Source organism: Meriones unguiculatus, chromosome 3 (assembly GCF_030254825.1).
Source record: "Meriones unguiculatus strain TT.TT164.6M chromosome 3, Bangor_MerUng_6.1, whole genome shotgun sequence".
In the NCBI taxonomy this organism is placed as follows: Eukaryota; Metazoa; Chordata; class Mammalia; order Rodentia; family Muridae; genus Meriones; species Meriones unguiculatus.
In genome coordinates, this window is record NC_083351.1 from 161424562 (window position 1) to 161444849 (window position 20288).

The window sequence follows — 20288 nt, forward strand, 5'->3', positions numbered from 1 at the left end:
GTTTGAGAAGTATTGAGGGAGGGGGCCAGAGCTGGGATACAAAGTAAATAAACTGTAATTAATATAAAAATAAAATTTTTTAAAAATCTTGTTGATCCTACCATATTGCATTAAAACTGAAATGCAAAATGCTTAAAGGGCAAAAGTTGCACTTATCACTAAACAGGGAACTGAACACATTTGGCAGCTCTAAACAAAGATGCCTTTAAAACCGTGGCTTCACCATCTTTATCTCTGAATCAGCATGGCAGCTGGCCATGTGTTGCTACAGGCAGAGGCCAGCAATTCAAAACATAGCCATTAGGTGTCATGATGGTATTGTTAATTCCCACGGTATAACAAGCTCTGTGGAACATTTACAATTTCTCATAAACAAAAGTTCTAACATTGTAATCAAATAAGTTTTAAAACCAGCTACATAACAGAACAGTATAGAACAATTTTAAACTGTACCTGAACCATTTTGACCACACCAAACCCATCAGCCACAAAGAAAAAGCATTAATCTATTCACTCAGGAACTGGCAGTCAGGCATAAATCCCATATAATAGTTACCAATGACTTGAATACAACCCTGTATAACCCTGGGCTTACATGAATTCATTCTCAAATCAGAATTGCAGCTATGAAGAACCAAAGCAAATGCAGTTCATATGCCCTACAGCTTTGCATATATACTCTGAACTTCCATAACATTCTACATACCTTCAGGTCAGCTTTTCCTAGCTCCAGTCTTCTGGTTTAGCCAGACATTTTCACTTTAGACAAGCTATTCTTTCCTTCCCCCCCCACCCCAGTATCTTGTTTTTTTGACAACATAAAAAACTCCAATCAAAATTCTTTTTGTCCTGACATGATACTGCCAGAGCCCAGCCTGGGTTTATTCATTTGTTCTTATAGGCAAAGCAAACACAAGTCACATCAATACAAAAAGAAGTTTGTGGAACTGCCAAACTTCTTTTCTAAAACCACTTCCCTATAGCAGATATGGTCCAAGGTCACACAAACAAGCTTTAAGGAACTTGGAACAAGTTTTAAGGAACTTGATGACACTTCCTTTTTTCTCTGTCTCAAGGTGAAGGTCAAGGTGAAAACATGTTTTTGATAAATAACAAAGTAGCTTGACAAACAAGCAGCTCTCCACATGATACAATGCAAAAGCTACAATTTTCTCAATTGGTTTAAACAGTATAGGTTGGTTTCATTTGGTAAAATTAATAAAATAAATGCCAAAGTTTTTTTTTCCTCCCCTCCAGGGTTGAGAAGCTGTTTCAAGTTCTTTGTTAGACTGCCCAAGGTCATTATTAAAAATGCTTGATGAACTTTAAAATGTTTCATAGCCTGAAACATTTAAACATCCTCCAAAACCTGTTTATGCAATACCTAAATAAAGTACCCTTTTTAGGAGTGAAATCACAAAGTATAAGCATAATTTAAAAGTCAAAATCAAATTTTAAAACCAAATTTTACCAGTGCAAACAATTCAATCTCCAAAATCAATGCCAATTAAAAAGGAGACTTATCTTCTTAGTCTAAAAGGAAGTAGGATGGTAAACAAAATTCATTTCGACTAAGAGGTCTGTAATCATTCTTTGCTCTGCCACACACCACATAGCAATCTCAAGATGACAGAGTCACATCATATGGCCTGACAAGTCACAAGGTTGCTAATTAAACATATCTTCGCATTTATAGATCTTATAAACACATGTTCTAAACAGGAGTTTCAATTTAACCTTTAAACATATCTGATAACTCTTAATTTATAAGCAAGACATACAGAACATATTAACCACGTAATATCAATCGAAAGCAAACATATAATGGCCATATATTTAAACAGACAGACAAAACCTATTTTTTACTTCCTCCAGCTGTAATTTCAAGCATCATTTTCTCACCCAGCAGCAGCAACCAGCTGGCCAGGAATTGTTCTGTCATGGCATCCCTGCCATGGAAGCCAAAAGTGGCCCACTGCAGCCAGCTTCTTTCCTTCCCGCAGCCAGAGCCAATTCCGAAGCTGAAAGTGGCCCACTGCTGCCTGTGCATGGTGGACCCAAGGACCATTCTTCTCTCACAGTGTAGTGGGTGCGACCATGACGTGCCCCAGTGTTTCCAGAGCTGGGTGAGCAAGGTTGCTATGTGCCACTAAGGTGGAAACCATGGAAGTGTGTCTGGCAAAGGTCTAACAATTTTACTCCAACAGACAAAAAAAAAAAAAAAACAAAAAAACAAAGCAGACTAGACAAATGCACATGAAAATAGGTTCCACCAACTAAAACAGAAAAATAGACACAGATTGGGCAATTGAAGCTCAGGCCCACCAGCTTCAGATTCCTGCTCTGGTTTCCCTGCCACAGAAGCTCCAGAACAGTGGGTAGTTATAAACCCCCTACCTGACATCAAGACTCTACCCTCCAAAACTGATGAAGCCAGCAACATCTTTCTGACTTTGTCAGCTGTGATTCTACAGTGTGTCTGCTGCCTTAATTCATGTTATGCTGCCCAGATACGGACACCGCAAGGAATTTTAGAGGGCAGAAAGTTCACATACAGAGGGCCACTGCACAGAGCCACATAGACATTATACCACAGGTATAAAACCCTCTTAGTCATATTTCTGGAGTCTTGGAATCCTAAACGAGCCCCAAAATGTTATGCCCAGTTTGTGAGACCCCCCAAAGCACAGGAATAGATTCATATATAAATACATGAGGGTTTTTTTAATTAACACAGGTCACAAGGAATGTGGCCCCGTGGTCTAGGGAAGCAAGGTTTTCAAAGGGCAAAACTACAAGCAGGGACTTACATACTTTGGCTTCAACATGGTTTGGGCTTCTTTGTCAAAAATCAAGTATCTGTAGGTATGTGGATTTATTTCCTGGTCTTCAATGTCGTTCCATTGATCCAACATTCTGTTTCTATGCCAACCATGCAGTTTTTATTATTATTGCTCTGTAGTACAGACTGAGATCAGGGATGGAGATAGCTCCAGACAATCTGCTGTTATAGAGGATTGTTTCAGAAATTCTGGGTTTGTTTGTTTGTTTCTCCATATGAAGTTGAGAATTGTTCTTTCAAGGTCTGTAAAGGATTGTGCTGGTATTTTCATGGGAATTGCATTGAATTTGTAGATTGCTTTTGGTAAGATGGCCATTTTCACTATGTTAATCCTACTGATCCATGAGCACAGGAGATCTTTCCATCTTATATCTTCTTTAGTTTCTTTCTTCAGAGACTTGAGGTTTTTTCTAACTGGCTTTTTACTTGTTTGGTTAGAGTCACACCAAGGTACTTTATATTATTAGTGCTTATTATGAAGAGTGATTTTTTCCCTAATTTCTTTCTCAGCCTATTTGTCTTTGGTATACAGGAAGGCTTCTGATTTTTTTGAGTTGTTTTTGTATCCAGCCACTTTCCTGAAGGTGTTTATCAGCTGAAGGTGTTCTTGGGTTGAATTTTGGGGGTTACTCATGTGTGCTATCATATCATCTGTGAATAATGATACTTTTACTTATTCCTTTCCAATTTGTATCCCTTTGATCTCCTTTACTTAACTTATTGCTCTAGCTAGGACTTCAAGTACTATGTTGAAGAGATATGGAGAGTTGGGAAGCCTTGCCTTGTCCCTGATATTAGTGGGATTGATTTAATTTTCTCTCCATTTAGTTTGATGTTTGCTGTATATTTTCTTTACTATGTTTAGGTAAGTGTCTGATAGCCCTGATCTCTCCAAGACTTTAAATATGAATAGGTGTTGGATTTTGTCAAATACTTATTTAGCATCTAAAGAGATGATGTGTTTTGTTTTTTTTCCCCCCTTCGGTTTGTTTATATGGTGGATTACATTGATGTATATCTGTATGTTGAACCAACCTTACATGCCTGGGATGAAGCCTACTTGTTCATGGTGGATGACATATTTTATGTGTTCTTGGATTTGGTTTGCAAGTATTTTATTGAGTATTATTGCATCAGTGTTCATAAGAGAAATAGGACAGAAGATCTCCTTTTATGTTGGGTCTTTGTGTGGTTTAGGTATCAAGGTGACTTCATAGAGTGAGTTTGGTAATGTTCTTTCTGTTTCTATTTTGAGGAATAATTTGAAGAGAATTGGAATAAGCTCTTTGAGGTTTGGTCGAATTCTGTGCTGAAACCATCTGGCCCTAGGATTTTTTGGAAGGGCAACTTTTGATAACTGCTTCTATTTTCTCAGGGGATATGGTACTATTCAAACTATTTACCTGATCTTGATTTAATTTTTATAAATGGAATCTATCAAGAATGTTGTCCATTTCCTTTAGATTTTCAAATTGTGTAGCATAAAGGCTTTTGCGGTAAGACCTGATGATTGTTTGGATTGCCACAGTGTCTATTGTTATGTCCCCATTTTCATTTCTGATTTTGCTGATTTGGATGGTGTCTCTCTGCCTTTTAGTTAGTTTGGCTAAGGGTTTGTCTATCTTGTTGATTTTCTCAAAGAACTAGCTCTTGGTTTCATTGGTTCTTTAAACTGTTTTACTTGTTTCTAATTTATTGATCTCAGCCCTGAGCTTGAAAATTTCCAGCCATCTACTCCTCTTGGGTATGTCTGTCTCTTTTTTCCCCTTAGGGCTTTCAGGTGAGCCATTAAATTGCTTGTATGAGATTTTTCAAATTTACTCTTGAAGGCACTTAATGCTATGAATTTTCCTCTTAGCACTACTTTCATTGTATCCCATAAGTTTGGGTATGTTGTGCCTTCATTTTCATTGAATTCTAGGAAGTCTTTAATTTATTCCTTTATTTCTTCCCTAACCCATTTGTCATTGAGTAGTGAGTTGTTCAGTTTCCTTGTTTGTGTAGTCTTTTGTTGCTTTCTGTTGTTGTTCCTTAGTCCATGGTGGTCAGATAGGACACAAGGGAATATTTCAATCTTATTGTAATGCTGAGGCTTGCTTTGTGATGAACTATATTTTGGAGAAGGTTACATGAGGTGCTGAAAAGAAGGTATACTGTTTTGAATTTGAATGAAAAGTTCTGTAGACATCTATTAGGTCCATTTGATTTAGGATCTCTGTAAATGCCATCATTTACCTGTTTAGTTTCTGTCTAGATGATCTGTCCTTTGGTGAGAGTGGAATGTTGAAGTCTCCAACTATTAAGGTATTGGGTTTGATGTGTGATTTCAGCTTTAATAATGTTTCATTTACAAACGTAGATGGTCTTGTATTTGGTGCATAGATGTTCAAAATTGTGATGTCCTCCTGGTGGAATTTTCCTTTGATGAGAAGAAGTGTCCCTCCTCATTTTTTTGATTAATTTTGATTGAAAGTCTATTTTATTAGATATTAGGATAGCTACCCCAGCTTGTTTTCTGGATCCATTTGCTTGAAAAATATCTTTCCAGCCCTTTACTCTGAGGTAGTGTTTATCTTCTTTGCAGAGGTGTGTGTCTTGGATACAGCAGAATACTGGATCCTTTTTCTGCAACCATTCTGTTAGTCTGAGTCTTTTTATTGGTGAGCTGACTCCATTGATGTTTCTAGATAGTAGAGACCAATGAATGTCAGTTCAGTTTATTGTGGAGCTGGTGGTGTTACTGTAATTTATTGCTTGTTTTCCTTTTAATTTTTTGTTGTGAAGTTGTCTGTATCCTATGTTTTCTTGGTTGTGGTTCTTTTGGTGGATTGGAATTTTCCTTCTAGTATCTTCTGTAGGGCTGGGTTGCAGAGTAGACATTGTTAGTTTAGTTTTGTCATAGAATATTTTGTTTTCTCCATCGATGTTGATTGAAAGCCCTGATGGGTATAGTAATCTGGGTTGGCATCTGTGGTCCCTTAAAGTCTGCTTGATATCTGCCCAGGCTTTCAGAATTTCTGTTGAGAATTCTGCTGTGCTTCTGATAAGTCTACCTTTCTATGTTACTTGGCCTTTTCCCTTGCTGCTTTTAATATTTTTCTTTGTTTAGTGTTTTAACTATTATGTGACTTGAGGTGTTTCTTTTCCAGTATAGACTATTTGATGTTCTGTAGTTCTCTTGAGTTTATGGACAGCTCTTTCTTTAAGTTGGGAAATTTTTCTTCTATGATTTTCTTGAAGATATTTTTCTGCACCTTGGAGCCTAGAATATTTTTTTTAATTTCTACTCCTGTTATTCATGGATTTCATCTTTTCATGAAGTCCTTGATTTCTTAGATATTTTGCGTTTGGAACTTTTCTGATTGTATTTTTACTTTGATAGAATTCTCAATTTCAGCAAGTGTATCTTCAGCACCTGAGATTCTCTCTTTCATCTCTTGTATTTTGTTGGTGATGCTTACCTTTGTGGTACCTGATCTTTTCTCTAAGTTCTCCAGCTCCAGGGTTTTCTCTGTTTGTGTTTTCTTTATTGATTCTCATTTTGTTTTCATTCCTTGCACCATTTCCTTCACCTGTTTGATTGTGGATTACTGTCTTTCTATGATGTCCTCTATTTTTTTGTTCATTTCCTCAGTATATGCCACTAATTGTTCCTCTACTTGTACTTCTATTTGTTTCGCTATGTTTGTGTATATATCTTTGAGAGCTTTGTTTGTTTCCTCTTTATTTGCCTCCATTGGCATGGTTATTTCTTTGAGAGCGTTGTTTACTTCTTCTTTATGTCCTTCAAATAACTGGATAAGCATAGCTTTAAAATCATTTTCCAGAATTTTTGATGAATTGGAGTATCCATTGATTTTGGGCATTGCTGATGAAGTCATAATGTCCTGATTTTTGTTGGATGTGTTCTTATGCCAACCTCTGCATCTACTTATCCATAACCTTCAGTGTTTGTTCCTGGAGTCTGTAGTTCAGACTGGGTCAGTCTTTCTCTGGTTTCTGGAGTATTCTTCATGAAGATGAGAGAGGTCTACTGGTTTTAGAGTGTGAGTTGGTGTTTCAGCTGTACCTATGGTAGGAAGGTCAGCAGGTGCAGATGCAGATGCACAAGTGCAGGTAAGTTAGTGTGTGTGTGTGTGTGTGTGTGTGTGTGTGTGTGTGTGTGTGTAATGTAAATGTGCCTTGAAGGACAGGGTGCTAAAGAGCACAGATGCTTGTCATGTAGGGCAGGGAGTAGTGCAGGAGTAGGGAGGGTTGCAGGTGCTGGCAGTGTTTGCGCTCAGACTTTGCATGTGCAGATTCCCTGAATACCTCAGTGGCCTACAGTCCACAGGTATTCAGCTCTGTCTGGGCTCCAGGAGTTGTTTACCTGGCATCTGGGTACACCCCCAGAACAGGGACTTCAATATTGAGAACACTGTCCCAAGAATCCCTATGTTACTCACAGTGGGTGTGTGGGTCGTAGGGATTCGATATCTGGCTGCTACCATAGAGGAACCCTGGATCTGGGGCTCTACAGACACTTATTTGAAGGTGTATTCAGTCTCTAGTAAGTCTAATAGGAGATCATGTGGGTTCCCCCTGTTCTCTATTCTCAGATTTGTGCCTGCTGTGGCAAATGCAGATGTAGGAGCTCTGTCAGCTCAGTGGTGCTGCAGTTAAAGCACTTGGAGATGGTGTAGCAGTCCATTGGGAGTTCAGCCACAGCAGCAGATTTGCGAGGTTGGTGCAGATGTCTGTTGGGAAGGCCTGAGAAGCCACTACAGTGGTACACAGACCTGGGTGGCCTGTACAGTTGGCTGCCTACCACTGAGGGACTAGGCTGCCAGTACAGTTGCTGCATAGGAGGCCCTGGAGGGCCCAGACAGCAGTTCTTGGACCCAGCACCCAGAAGGCTGCTACAGCTGACAGCCACAATTGAGGACCTAGGACACCATCACTGTTGCTATTTCAGTAGCTGAGCAGGGAATTCTGTGCTATGAGCCATCAGCACTGTGGGCTGCCACTGCCTAGGAAGAGATAAGCCCAACAAGGCAAAGTGCAGCAGGATTGGCTCTTTGCCACCCTCAGTCCCCAGAAAACTCAGCAGGGGACGTGGATCCAAATGGTCTCACAGGTTGTTCCTTTCACCCAGGAAGCTTCAATGTCAATGTTCTGGCTTCAGCTACCCCTCCACTCACCAATTTCAGAGTTTCAGAACCTCTGCCTCTCAGATAAGGTGTGTGCTGGTTGCTCTATCTTGGATCTCCCTGTTTTTGTATCTTGTAAAAACACAAATACGAGAATGTTTCAGGTTTTTGTCTCTTGTTTCTGAGTTCTAGAATGTAGTGTTCAAATAACATACTTCAAAGAATCTGCTAATAAGAACTGCAGATCTAGACTGTGTTTGGAGAGAAGCTAAAAAATGGAAGCAATGTTCTCTGAGTTGTTTTGAACAGTGAAGCCTGACTGCTAAAGAACAGCTTAAAACTGTTTATTATACTGAACAAAGCCAATTGCTGTTTTGAAAGTCTCAAAAAAGTGTTATGGATTTTGTTATAACAGTAGGTGGAAAACAGAATAAAAGAATACACCTATCCTGAACTTACAGCTCTAAAATAGTTGTGATCAACAGGGAAAGCCCATTGTTTTAAATCCTGTTTTAAACAGGAGAAGAAAAGAAAAACATGCTATTTCACAGCTCTTGTGTGCCTATGAGACAATCTAAGGAAAAGTGATTTATCAGATGCTCCAGATCTACAAAGGCAAAGGCATGTTTCCTGTGAAGGAGAAGGAGGAAAGAAAGTGCAGCCAAGAAAATACAGAGCTAATTCTACTCCTCAAATGGTGCTGTAGCATCCCAAGATATATTGGATTATTTACCATAACAATTTAACTACTTAACAACCAGCAATTGTAGTAACATCCATTTCCAAATAACAGTACCCTGGAAGCCATTTTAATTTTCCACATGACAAAATGTGTTCTATGATACGCTTCCTAATTTTTATTCCCAGGTTTCACATCTAACGGCTGGTGTGACAAAGTGAGTGGAGGGTAAAGCCTCCCATTTTGTAAGATATGAGGTTATAACTAATTTTTATTAATCTCCTTTGTGAACATCTCAAGCATACATATTGTTGGCTACAGGAGTAATATTTTGAGAGGGTATTTTTTTTTTCATTTGGTTTGTTGGTTTTGTTTTGTTTTGTTTGTTTGTTTGTTTCAGTATGCTTCATGGTAGAAGTCTAGCACAGCCCAAACTGCATGTTTCTGTAGAGTCACAGCACAGCAAAGCAACTGCAGGCAGTTAAACATTTTTAAAGGTCAGTGGAATCAACAAAGAGAGAAAGATTCCTAGATTGCCTCCTCTTATTCCTTATAGCCAGAAAGTGATCCTCAGTCTTTGTCCCTATGTTTCCTCCACATAGGAGACTGGAGATTTACATTCTAGTGAATTTACACTATGAACTTACTGCTTGCAGTCATAGGACAGAGCTGAAACTAATGTATCATTATAAAGCCACAGATAAATCACAGCCTGTGTGGTTATGAGATAAATCACAGCCTGTGTGGTTATGAGATAAATCATAGCCTGTTAATTTCACTGAGGTGCTGACCCCACCTCTTTTGGTCTCATTAAAATTAACCAGGAAATTTAACAACCATCAATCTGATTTCACATGCTTCTCTCCTACACCTCTCCTGCCATGTAGAAACTGAATCCATGATACAACTTATCCTCCCCTACAAGGAACCAAAATGTAAAATATAGGTCTTAAGTGAGTACACAGAAAAAAGGCAACATACTACACTTAGCGGAGGCTCAGTGGTGCTGCTTTCATTGACTGTAAATACAATTGTTATCATGCTACTGCTAATCTTGATGGTGAAATTATTAAAATCATTTACTATTAATAAATAATAAATATTATTATTAATAAATAATAAATATTATTTATTATTTTTATTGATAAATAATTAATATATAAATAATTATTTAATTATTTATTTTGTAAAAATAAACATAAGTATTCCCTAGAGACAAAAGTTATAAAATTAGTAGGCTCTGTGTGTATGATGTGTAAATATAAGCATGTTTGTAACACATAAATATCACTGTACAAACAGCATGCAGACTAAAGTGGAAAACAAGATAAAATAAGTCATACCTGGCATAAAAAAAATATGGGTTTGGGAAAGGATGTGATCTGGGTGGACTTTATCAGTATTACATATGCTCTAGATATTAATACATATCTAATACATATGTATTAGATCTATACAAAAAGTCCATATCCCCCATTTTTTCTTATACATTGAATACATGTATAATATTAAGGGGTGAATTTTGGTTTTTCCATGCACAGGCATCTCACATGAGTCAAACCTAAGGAATCTTAGAGGCCATATGATAAACACCCATGTGGGAAACTGAGTACAGTAAAGGGAAAAAGAAGAGAAAGAGGCAGAAGGTTAAGAGTGACACACAGAAGCATTAGAGCCTGATCCCAGTTATTCTTGCAGGGCATCAAAAACAGCTAATGGTTCAGGTTACAAAGGCCTACAGAGCGGGAGGGATAGACACACGTGTTGCTGCTATAAATGGTACCAGTTATTTTTGTCACAACAGCCCAGGAATCAGTGGCTCCACAAAGACACATGCACACAGACAACCAAATGGTTTTACAGATGTAGAAACTTGAAATCTTTAGATTCATCATCAGAATTGACCAGGAGTTCTTCCTGAAGTCTTCATAAAAAGCAATCAGTAAGCCTGGCAATAGTCAGACACACTTTTAATCCCAGCACTTGGGAGGCAGAGGCAGGCAGATCTCTGAGGTCAAGGCCAGCCTGATTCACAGAGCAAATTCCAGGATGGCCAGAACTACACAGAAAAACCCTGTCTTGAAAACAAACAAATAAAAATCAATAATGGAGACTTTTGAATTTAGTATCTTACCTATGAGTATTTGTCATTAGTACATGCATGTTAAATTTTCTTTTACAGCTTTGGTCTTAAAATTGAGATTTAGGACTAAATAATTAAAAAATTAATTTAAAATAAAAGTTCAATTTTTAAGATATGAAAGTGATAGCAATGTAAAGTGTTTATGCATATTTAGGGAACTCTAGATATGGCTATTTTTAAAGGCAAATATATATGAATTGATAGTCATGGATTCACCTTACCATTCATTAATTCATCAGTTATTTTAGAACTTACTATGAACAGGTTTTGCTATTCTAATGAATAAAAGAAAATTGCCCATATTCATGTAATTTAATTTTATTTGAGGTGAGGACAAACTAAAAATAAATATTCTGACCTTTACCATCTGACCAAGCTAAAGTCTGACTGACATGTATTTAACATCACAGCTTAAATCTTTATAATTGGTTACTATTTTTTAGAGAGATCTACCTAGTCTGCAAATGCTTCATTACACAAAAGGGAATAAAATATTGCAGATGACCAGCCCTAAAGGGAAGATATATCCCTCACCCAACCTTCTAGGTCCAGGGATCACTTGGAGAAAAATGAATGTAAAAGCCGGAGGTGATTAGTGACTACAGGGAAGCATTGGATTGCTCTCACACAAGGGGGCTACAAATATGAACTCATTTAAGTTGTGACAACATGCAAAACACTTGCACAAATCCAAGCCAGACCAAATTCTAGCACAGAGAGGTAGTTAGGCACAAAATACCACCCAGGCCTTGGAGACACTGGCAATTGTTAGCAGCAGGCAGAATGAGCTAGAGTTATCTCCAAGAGTGTAGCCCCAGTAAGTTGACCATGCTCTGGTGAAAGAGCACATATTCAAGACAATTTGAGCAGCACACATTGGTCTTGGAGGGTCTCAAGGGGGTACAAAGTTGTGTAGTTAAGGAAGGGAGGGGTATCTGGGAAGAACTAAGGGAGGATCCAAACGCATTGTAAGAAACGTTCAAACCACTACTAGGAGATTCATCGTTGGGTTTTTGGTGATTGATCACTAGCAAGACTCATTTGTTCCAGAGATACTGGAGTGGTTCTACCTATATAAAACAATAAATGGATTGTGTTATACTCTATTACTGTATTGCTTTTGTTGGAAAACTCTCCAAATTCTAGGTGATGTAAATCTTACATGATTCTACATGACAGTGACGGCAATCTATGATTCTGTACTCCATCAGCATGGACTAAAGGATCAAAACATATGAAAACCAGACACACTAAATCGGTTAGAAGAAAAAGTGGAGAAGAGCCTAGAACTCATTGGCACAGGAAACAACTTCCTGAACAGAACACCAACAGCACAGGCTCTAAGATCAATAATCAATAAATGAGACCTCATGAAACTGAAAAGCTTCTGTAAAGCAAACGGCACTGTCACCAGAACAAAACTACAGCCTACAGACTAGAAAAGGATCTTCACACACCCTCTATCGGACAGAGGGCTAAAATCCAGACTACATAAAGAACTCAAGAAGTTAAAAAGCAAGAAATCAAGTAATGCAATTATAAAATGGCTAAACAGAGAATTCTCTGTAGAGGAATACCGAATGGCAGAGAAACACTTAAAGAGATGTTCAACGTCCTTAGCTACAGCTGGGATACAAAACAAAAATAACTGTAATTAATATAAAGCTAAAATTAAAACATATGAAAAGACATTACTTATGTTTTAGTTTAACTAATTCTATAAATTTATGAATATTTAGATGTTATCTTGAAGTGACCTCACAATTCTTGGGATTGTTTTAATTTGTTCATATAATTTTGTATAATTTTGGCATCAAAACACAATCACTAGGTTACCTACTTGTGAATCTCAAAGTGCCTCTATATTTGTTGGTCTGTGTGTCATCAAGGAAAGATTTATATTGTAATGAATGAATTGATATTTAAATATGGAGACATCAAATTATTTTTATTAGAAATATTTGAGCACTGTTAGAGAACACATGCTTATATTATATATGAGAAAAATGTGATTTTGCTGTCAAACTCATTCAGAAATTAAATTGATGTAAATGTTTAAAAGACAGAATGAGATTAAATCATCAGCCTTCAAAAAGACTCTTGTACTGAAAAGCGAAACAAGAGAAACTGGAGGATAAAGTGAAGAACATTCCAGTTTCAGACACAAGAAAAGGAAGCATCTCAGAGCTCTGTTCTGAACTTCACAGGGCAGTCCTTCATCTGCTCTTCATAGTGTTCATCGAATCTCTTCCTTAGTGCTGCTGAGAAGTGGTTCTTCCAGTCTCCCGTGATTCCTGGAAAGAAACAGATGAAAACAGAAGTGTCAACATGTTGAGCCACAATCAGGAGACTTTTTATTAATCTGGTATCTATTTCTGTGAAAAATTCCCCTAATATTTAATTTTCCCAATAAAATATTTAAGTACCACATTATTTGATTTTACAAAGACAAATTTGTTTCTATTGTCTTGAAAAACAAATCCTACTTGACTCATCCTTTCTTTCGTATAACATCTCCAATAAGCTTTCTTCTTTGATTTTCTCTCATATATCACGCTTTCTATGATGAGATCCATGGTGCAGTGATGACCAAATTATTGAACATCACCTTTGTGCTCATTAATCTCTCAAAACCAGACTTATGCTTTTACTTCCAGTTACTTGCATGGCATTGTTCCCTGAATGTTACACAAAAATAATTCCAAATTTCAGGTTTACAAATTGACTTTAGTTCACCAGATACTGCTTCTATGTAAATATTTCCTTTTATTGTGTTTTGATATTATTGATAAACATAATTATTTTGAATTCCTACCTTGTCATTTAGCATTCAAAACTTTCTGTCATTTGTACAAGGAAAATATGATTTTTTCAGAACTTGTTTCTTCATCTCAAAATAAGATAGTAAATCCATTTTCCTAGTTAGAAATCAAAATCTGTAGAGATAATATGTATAGTGCATAATGGTATACACCCAATATACATTGACCTAGTTAATGACAGTGGGTACATTATGGTATCATTGTTGATGCTGAGGTGTCTGCCATTATGCAGTGTATGATATCCTTCTCACACTAAATAAACAGGAAATAAATTCAGTATTAGTAAAATCTTCTTGGATTTATTAATAAATAGTGTTTAATTCAGCTACAAACTTCATAATTCAATAAGAATATTCAAGATAAAATAGTTGTAAAGAAAAAATATTCTGGTTATGCAGGGTGATAACTTGAGTAGATTTTTGCCTAAGTCATGGCAGCTTAGTCCTTTTAACAGAAAGCTACCTGACTTTCTTGTACAGCACGATCTGGTGCTTTGTATTTTTGATTGTTGATTATTTTGTTCCCCTGGGTTGGCTTGTTGTCTTTTATGAGCAGACACCCCAAAATAACATTTGTAACTTTGCCTAAGACATTATTCCTGATTGCCCAAATAAAAGGCCTACCCTGGGGAAGGGCAAAAGTGAGAGGCCGAACTAAGATACCTAGGCTTTGGGAACAGAAGGATCATGGGAAAGAGACTAGTACTGGAGGGAAAAGAGTGTAGTCAGGATGGGGTAGGTAAAGTACCATGTGACTGAGGATCACATGGAGAGAAGCAGCCCAGATGGAGAGCATCAGTAAGTATTTATGGAATTATGGGTGGAAAGTAGCACAGATATAAATGATTAAAGCAGATGGCATAACAGGATAGCTTAGGTGGAAATATCTGCCCAGACCAAGATAAATTAAGACTTATTCTAAAACATAACAGGTGTCTGTATCTTTTATTGATTATGATAGTGGGTTAGATAATAACATGGTAATAATTATAGGCATTTAATAATAAACACTATAAGCTAATTATATATTTTCTACAACACTTTCTTTTCTCACCCTTCCTCATGAAAGGTGATACTTTTTGGTTAATCATGTGCTCTGGCATCATTGTATAATTGGTGGATGGATTGTTCTTCATCTCCTGGAATGAGGTGTGTTGAATGATTTTGTCCACAAGCTCTGCTGAGGGCTTCTTCCCCAGGAACTCTATCAGTTTTGTCACTTCTCTTCTGATATCCTACAGAGAAACAAAATGATTTGAAGACCAAGTTGACAAAAATTGGTGAATAGGTAATAGCTAAACATGATAGAGAACATTATTTTCTACCTGGTCATATTAGAATTAAATATATAATGAAGAAAACAAACTATTCTAAAACAATTCTTCTTCATCCAAAAAATAGGTTCAGGAGACACTTTAAAAACTTTTAGGCCTAAATAAGATGAGTTGCAAAATGGTAATTTTACAACTAGTAAAACAGTTCTTTCTAATTTTTTCCACTTCTGTTTATTTTTCCATAGATGTGTGTGTTGTGTGTGTATGCAAGTTTGCCTGTACGTGAGCATGCATACAGTTAAATGTGCATACACTTGTATTCCAGTGTGTGAAAATAGAAACATGTAGTTATATAAATTCCTCTTTTACAGAATTCTTTCTTTTCCTGAGGCAGGTTGTCTTCCTCAACACAAACTACACTGGTAGTTTGTCCTGTCAGTTTTCCTCTGGCATTTCCTGTGTCCATAGCACTAGGATTAGAAGCCAGCTTCCATGCCTCCCTGGTTTAATAAAGGCTGGGGAGTTGAATTCCAGGCCTCATTTTGCATAGCAATGACTTATCCACTGACACATCTACCTGGCCAGGAATATTTAATTATTTTTTATTCATTTTTAGGCAAGTCTTGCTACTCTGTTCAAACATGGCTTGAACTCCTAATTACCTGCCTCAAAAGTGCTGGAATTGCAGATGTCAACTACTGTACCTAGATATCATAACCTCATACATGGTATATCACAACCAATATCATACACTAAGCACAAAAACTCTCAGACTACAGTATTCAGTGAAAGAGCAAGTTTGGTGATCATCCAAGTGTGTGTATTGTGACTTTGTTTCTTATTTCTATGAATTCAAGGTTCTTTTTGCAAAGTTTACCTTTAGAAAAATTTTGACACTGGTATTTAAGGTGTACGTAATCACTAAACATTTTTATTTACTAGATTAAAATTTAATCAAACTGGATGACTGTTCTTTTCCTTTCGTAGCTCTGCAAGTGGTTGATGCCATGTTTCCAGTGTTAATGTTGCATCCAGGGTATTGTCAGATGCTAAGAGAATCTTTAAGCTTACTGAAAATGTTTATATGACTTCCATCCCTTACCTCTTTCATGTCCTCATAGAACATAAATAGCACACGTGGATTCTTACTCTTTTCCCACCAAGATTTGACATGATCATACCAGGAACCATACAGAACTAAATAGGAAAAAAAAGTGTAGAGATATTACATTATTATTTTGTAATCTTGACAGAAGTATTCAAATTATTTTTAAAAAGGCAAAATGATCATAGAATCAGAACAGGTCAGTTAGACTTATTAAGAAGAGTTCTGTACAGCAATGATTAAAAAATGTTGAATAATTTTATCTTCAAAAACATACTTTCAGTTTAACAGCATGACATGCATTGTGATGCTGAGAAAAGACAAACCAATTCAATTTAGAGCAATGAGAGCAGGTTTTAAACTGCTGTGTATGTGTGTGGAGAGCTATGTGTATGTGCCTGTGTGTAGACTCTGTATATGAGTCTATCTTTCTATGTATATCTGTGTATTTCTGTTTGTGTGAAACAGAGAGACAGACAGAGGGAGACAGAGTAGTTATGAGACTAGTAGTTATGTGAGCATTTACTATAAGACTAGTAATTCAGATTGTGAAATTCACTCTCATAGGACAATTTCAATCCCTCTTGTTCCATAAAGTTAGATTTTGAAGATGATATGATATGGCAAATGCTGTCATTTTTTCTTCTGTTGCCTTTATACAACAGTTTCATCAAATCCAAGGCTAGCACAGACATGTTGAGTCACCACTAGACTTGACATCGACCCACTGTGTACTCTCTCTGTGCTCTGATGCTATAAGCAAATTTTCTTTTGAGAAGACCCACAATGACATTAAAATGATATAATTGACCATTTTAAGGCACATAAATTATTTTTCTCTGTATTTCAAGGAGAATCTTGACAATCTTGAGGCATATTTTTCCTCATGATGGTTTAGAATACATTTTTTCTGCAAGACACAACTGCTAATGAGCAATATTATGTTCAATGGATATAAAATATTTTTTCCATTATCCCTATATAATTTACATTGCTTACTTAATGAAGCTTAAACTGCTTTTCCCCCTTTGTCTTCAAATACAAATACCCCATTGCTTTAGTCAGAATTTTAATGGAATAGTAACATTCCCATAATATCTGCTCAAGAAACTCTTTACTGTTCAGTGAAATAAGAATGAACATGTTCAATCTACATACCTAGAAAAATAAGCAAGAGTTTTATAGCTATTCAGAATAACAATAAATACCTACATATGACTTCATTTAATAACTTGGCATTTTACTGGAAAAAATGAGTCATGATTTTACAACTTCACCCACTTTTAAATCATGTTTCAAGAACATGTTCTAAAACATTTTGAAAATATAAAAGTATATGTTAGAGAAGGGACACTTTAGCTCTCAGACTTATAAAAGAGAAATTACCAACCCTGCTGGTCACAACAGAGTCAATGTATTTACTTGTTGGCACTATATTAGAATCCCTAGATTTCTAATTTTTCATCCTCCTCACATACAGCAGCCTGCCATTAAGCTTTAATGCCATTAAGCCTGCCATTAACACAGATGCCACTAAGCATCTGTGTTTTAGAATTTGTGAAATATTCTATCCATTTGGAACCTTATAGTCTATATATGTTTACACATAGATTTATATTATATTTTATTAACAATATATTTATCTTCACATATATCTATATTTTCTTATATTTTATTTTATTCTGTTTAAGTACTATATTCATTTGTTGTACATATTTATATATTTACTTATCTTGTGTTTCTGGCTATATATGTTTATATTGTTTACATTCTCTCTTTATTTATATAATATATTATAGTTCTGTTTTTATATATTTATATGATATTAATTTTATATTATCTCTGTTTATATTAATTCATTTATATTCATTTGCACTAAATAGCATATGTTTTTATTTTTCTTTCCTGAAAAAGAATCCAACGTAGTTAAGATACTCTTACCTTGTCCTTGCATAAATTTCTCCACAAATTCTGAAAAATCAGGGTTTGGATAACTAGGTATCATTCGGAAAAAGTAGTAATAAGAAACCACCACATCCTTGGCATTCCGGCAAAGATAGATCATCTAGAGGGTGAGATAAATTATTAAATCACTGGATAGATTATCAACCATGTTGTAATCAAGTTTTAAAGATTCATGTTTCCAGCAAGTAACAATATAAATTTAGTGTGAAAAAGATAAAAGCATAAACAGTATGCAGAAAAAAAAAACATAATATACTATGTTACATTAAAGCGGGGTCTGCTCTATTTCCTAGTGGCTATTAGTCTGATTCTTCTAAGAAACATATTCAGTAACCTAAGTACCCTGGGTAAGATGATCAATCCTCACTCAGAAAGATAAATGGGATGGACTTTGGAAGAAGGAGAAAGCAGGAAACAGGGCAGGAACCTACCACAGAGGGTCTTTGAAAGACTCTACCCAGCAGATGCTGAGACTCATAACCAAACTTTGGGCAGAATGCAGGAAATGTCATGAAAGAAAGAGGAGATAGAAAGACCTGGAAGGGACAGGAGTTCCACAAGGAGAGCAACAGAACCAAAATATCTGGACAAAGGGGTCTTTTCTGAGACTGATATTCCAACCAAACACCATGCATGGAGATAACCTAGAACCCCTGCACAGATGTAACCCATGGCAATTCAGTCTCCAAGTTTCCCTAGTAATAGGAACAAGGACTGGCTCTGACATGAACTCAGTGGGTGGGTCTTTGGTCACCTCCCCCTGATGGGGAAGCAGCATTGCCAGGCCACAGAGGAAGACAGTGCAGCCAGTCCTGATGAGACCTGATAGGCTAGGGTCAGATGGAAGGGGAGCAGGACCTTCCCTATCAGTGGGCTTGGGGAAGGGCATAGGAGAAGAAAAGGAATGGAGGGTGGGATTGGGAGGGGGGATACAAAGTGAATAAGTTGTGATTAATAAAAAATAAATAAAATCTAAAGAGTTCTGCCCCTTCCACTCTACAACTAAGAAGCTGAAGTTGAGATCATTACCTTCTTCATGCATTACAAACCATTTTAGAGAAACATTTCTGCTTCTTCTTTGAAGAATTATTCTCATGTGTAAAGAATTTTTTGAAAAAAAATTTCAAAGGAGAAGAAAAGGACTTCTACGTTGTACCTAAGCTGTTCATTCATTTCTTTGAAGTAATAATTTGTACACTAGCCTACGTTTTTAACCCTTTCCAACTTCTATGCTTTCTTTTTTATTTTTTAAATATTAGTTACAATTTATTAAATTTGTATCCCAGCTGTAGCCCCCACCCTCATTCCCTCCCAATCCCACCCTCACTCCCTCATCTCTTCCCTGATCCTTTCTTAGTCCACTGATAGAGGCGGTCCACCTCGCTTTCCATCTGACCCTAGTTTATCAGGACTGCCTGCAATGTCCACTTTTGTGGTCTAGCAAGCCTTCTCCTCCCTTGGGGGGAGGGAGTGGCAGGAAAGAGTTCAAAGAGCCTACCATTGAGTTCATGTCAGAAATAGTCCCTTTTCCCCTTACAATGGTACCCACTTGGATACTGAGCTACCATGGGCTACATCTGAGCCAGGGTTCTAGGTTATATCCATACATGGACCTTGGATGGAGATACAGTCTCATAAAAGCCCCCTGTGACCAGATATATTAGGTCTTTGTGGAGCTCCTGTGTTCTCCAGGTCTTACTAACTCCCTCTTCTTTCATATGATTCTCTGAACTCTGCCAAAAGTTTGGTTATAAGTCTCAGCATTGTCTTTGATATACTGCTAGGTAGAGTCTTTCAGAGGCCCTCTGTGGTAGGCTACTGTCCTGTTCCCTATTTTCTCCTACTTCCAATGTCTATCCCATTTGTCTTTCTAAGTGAGAATTCATCATCTTACCCCAGGACCTCTTTCTTGTTTTTCTTCTTTAGGTGTACAGATTTTAGTATGTTTATCCTATCTTACAGGTCTAGTACCCACTTATAAGTGAATATATACTGTGTGTGTCTTTCTGCTTCTGGGTTTTCTTATTATCTAAATTCATAACTCATTTAATTTACTAAACTCATGTACTCGATCATGATCAATTTTGTTACCTGTATTCTTACGCCGGCCTCTAGTCATCTAGTTGTTTGTAGCATTGACTGATTGTTCCTAGAGCCTGTACTGCAGTCTGGGTCACCCTGTCTCAAGGAGTCTATGCTAGATTCTCTGTTTCTGTTGGCTCACTGTCTGTGATCCATAGGTAGCAGAGGATCAGGCAGAAAGATCTCTGAGACTAGAGCTGCTTCGGTGCCTTTTCTGAGATTTTGTTCATTCATTTGTTTCAACTAAC

At 36.8% G+C, this 20288-nt stretch overlaps 1 protein-coding gene across 8 annotated transcripts in view; it reads right to left on the reverse strand.

The window, feature by feature from the left end:
- Window positions 1-12720: 12720 nt before the first annotated feature.
- Window positions 12721-20288, reverse strand: part of LOC132653191 (sulfotransferase 1E1-like) — a 47392-nt gene continuing 39824 nt past the window's right edge. For 5 of the 8 annotated variants that reach the window (XM_060380883.1, XM_060380884.1, XM_060380885.1 and 2 more), the window contains 4 exons: window positions 17935-18058; window positions 15991-16085; window positions 14669-14849; window positions 12721-13087 (listed from right to left, as the gene is read on the reverse strand). In XM_060380883.1, the coding sequence (XP_060236866.1) occupies window positions 12975-13087; window positions 14669-14849; window positions 15991-16085; window positions 17935-18058 (513 nt within the window). In that variant the 3' untranslated portion in view covers window positions 12721-12974. Of the gene's footprint in view, window positions 13088-13608; window positions 13634-13664; window positions 13730-14668; window positions 14850-15990; window positions 16086-17934; window positions 18059-20288 lie in introns of those variants that run through there. The other 3 variants (XM_060380890.1, XM_060380889.1, XM_060380891.1) reach the window with 3 other exon arrangements.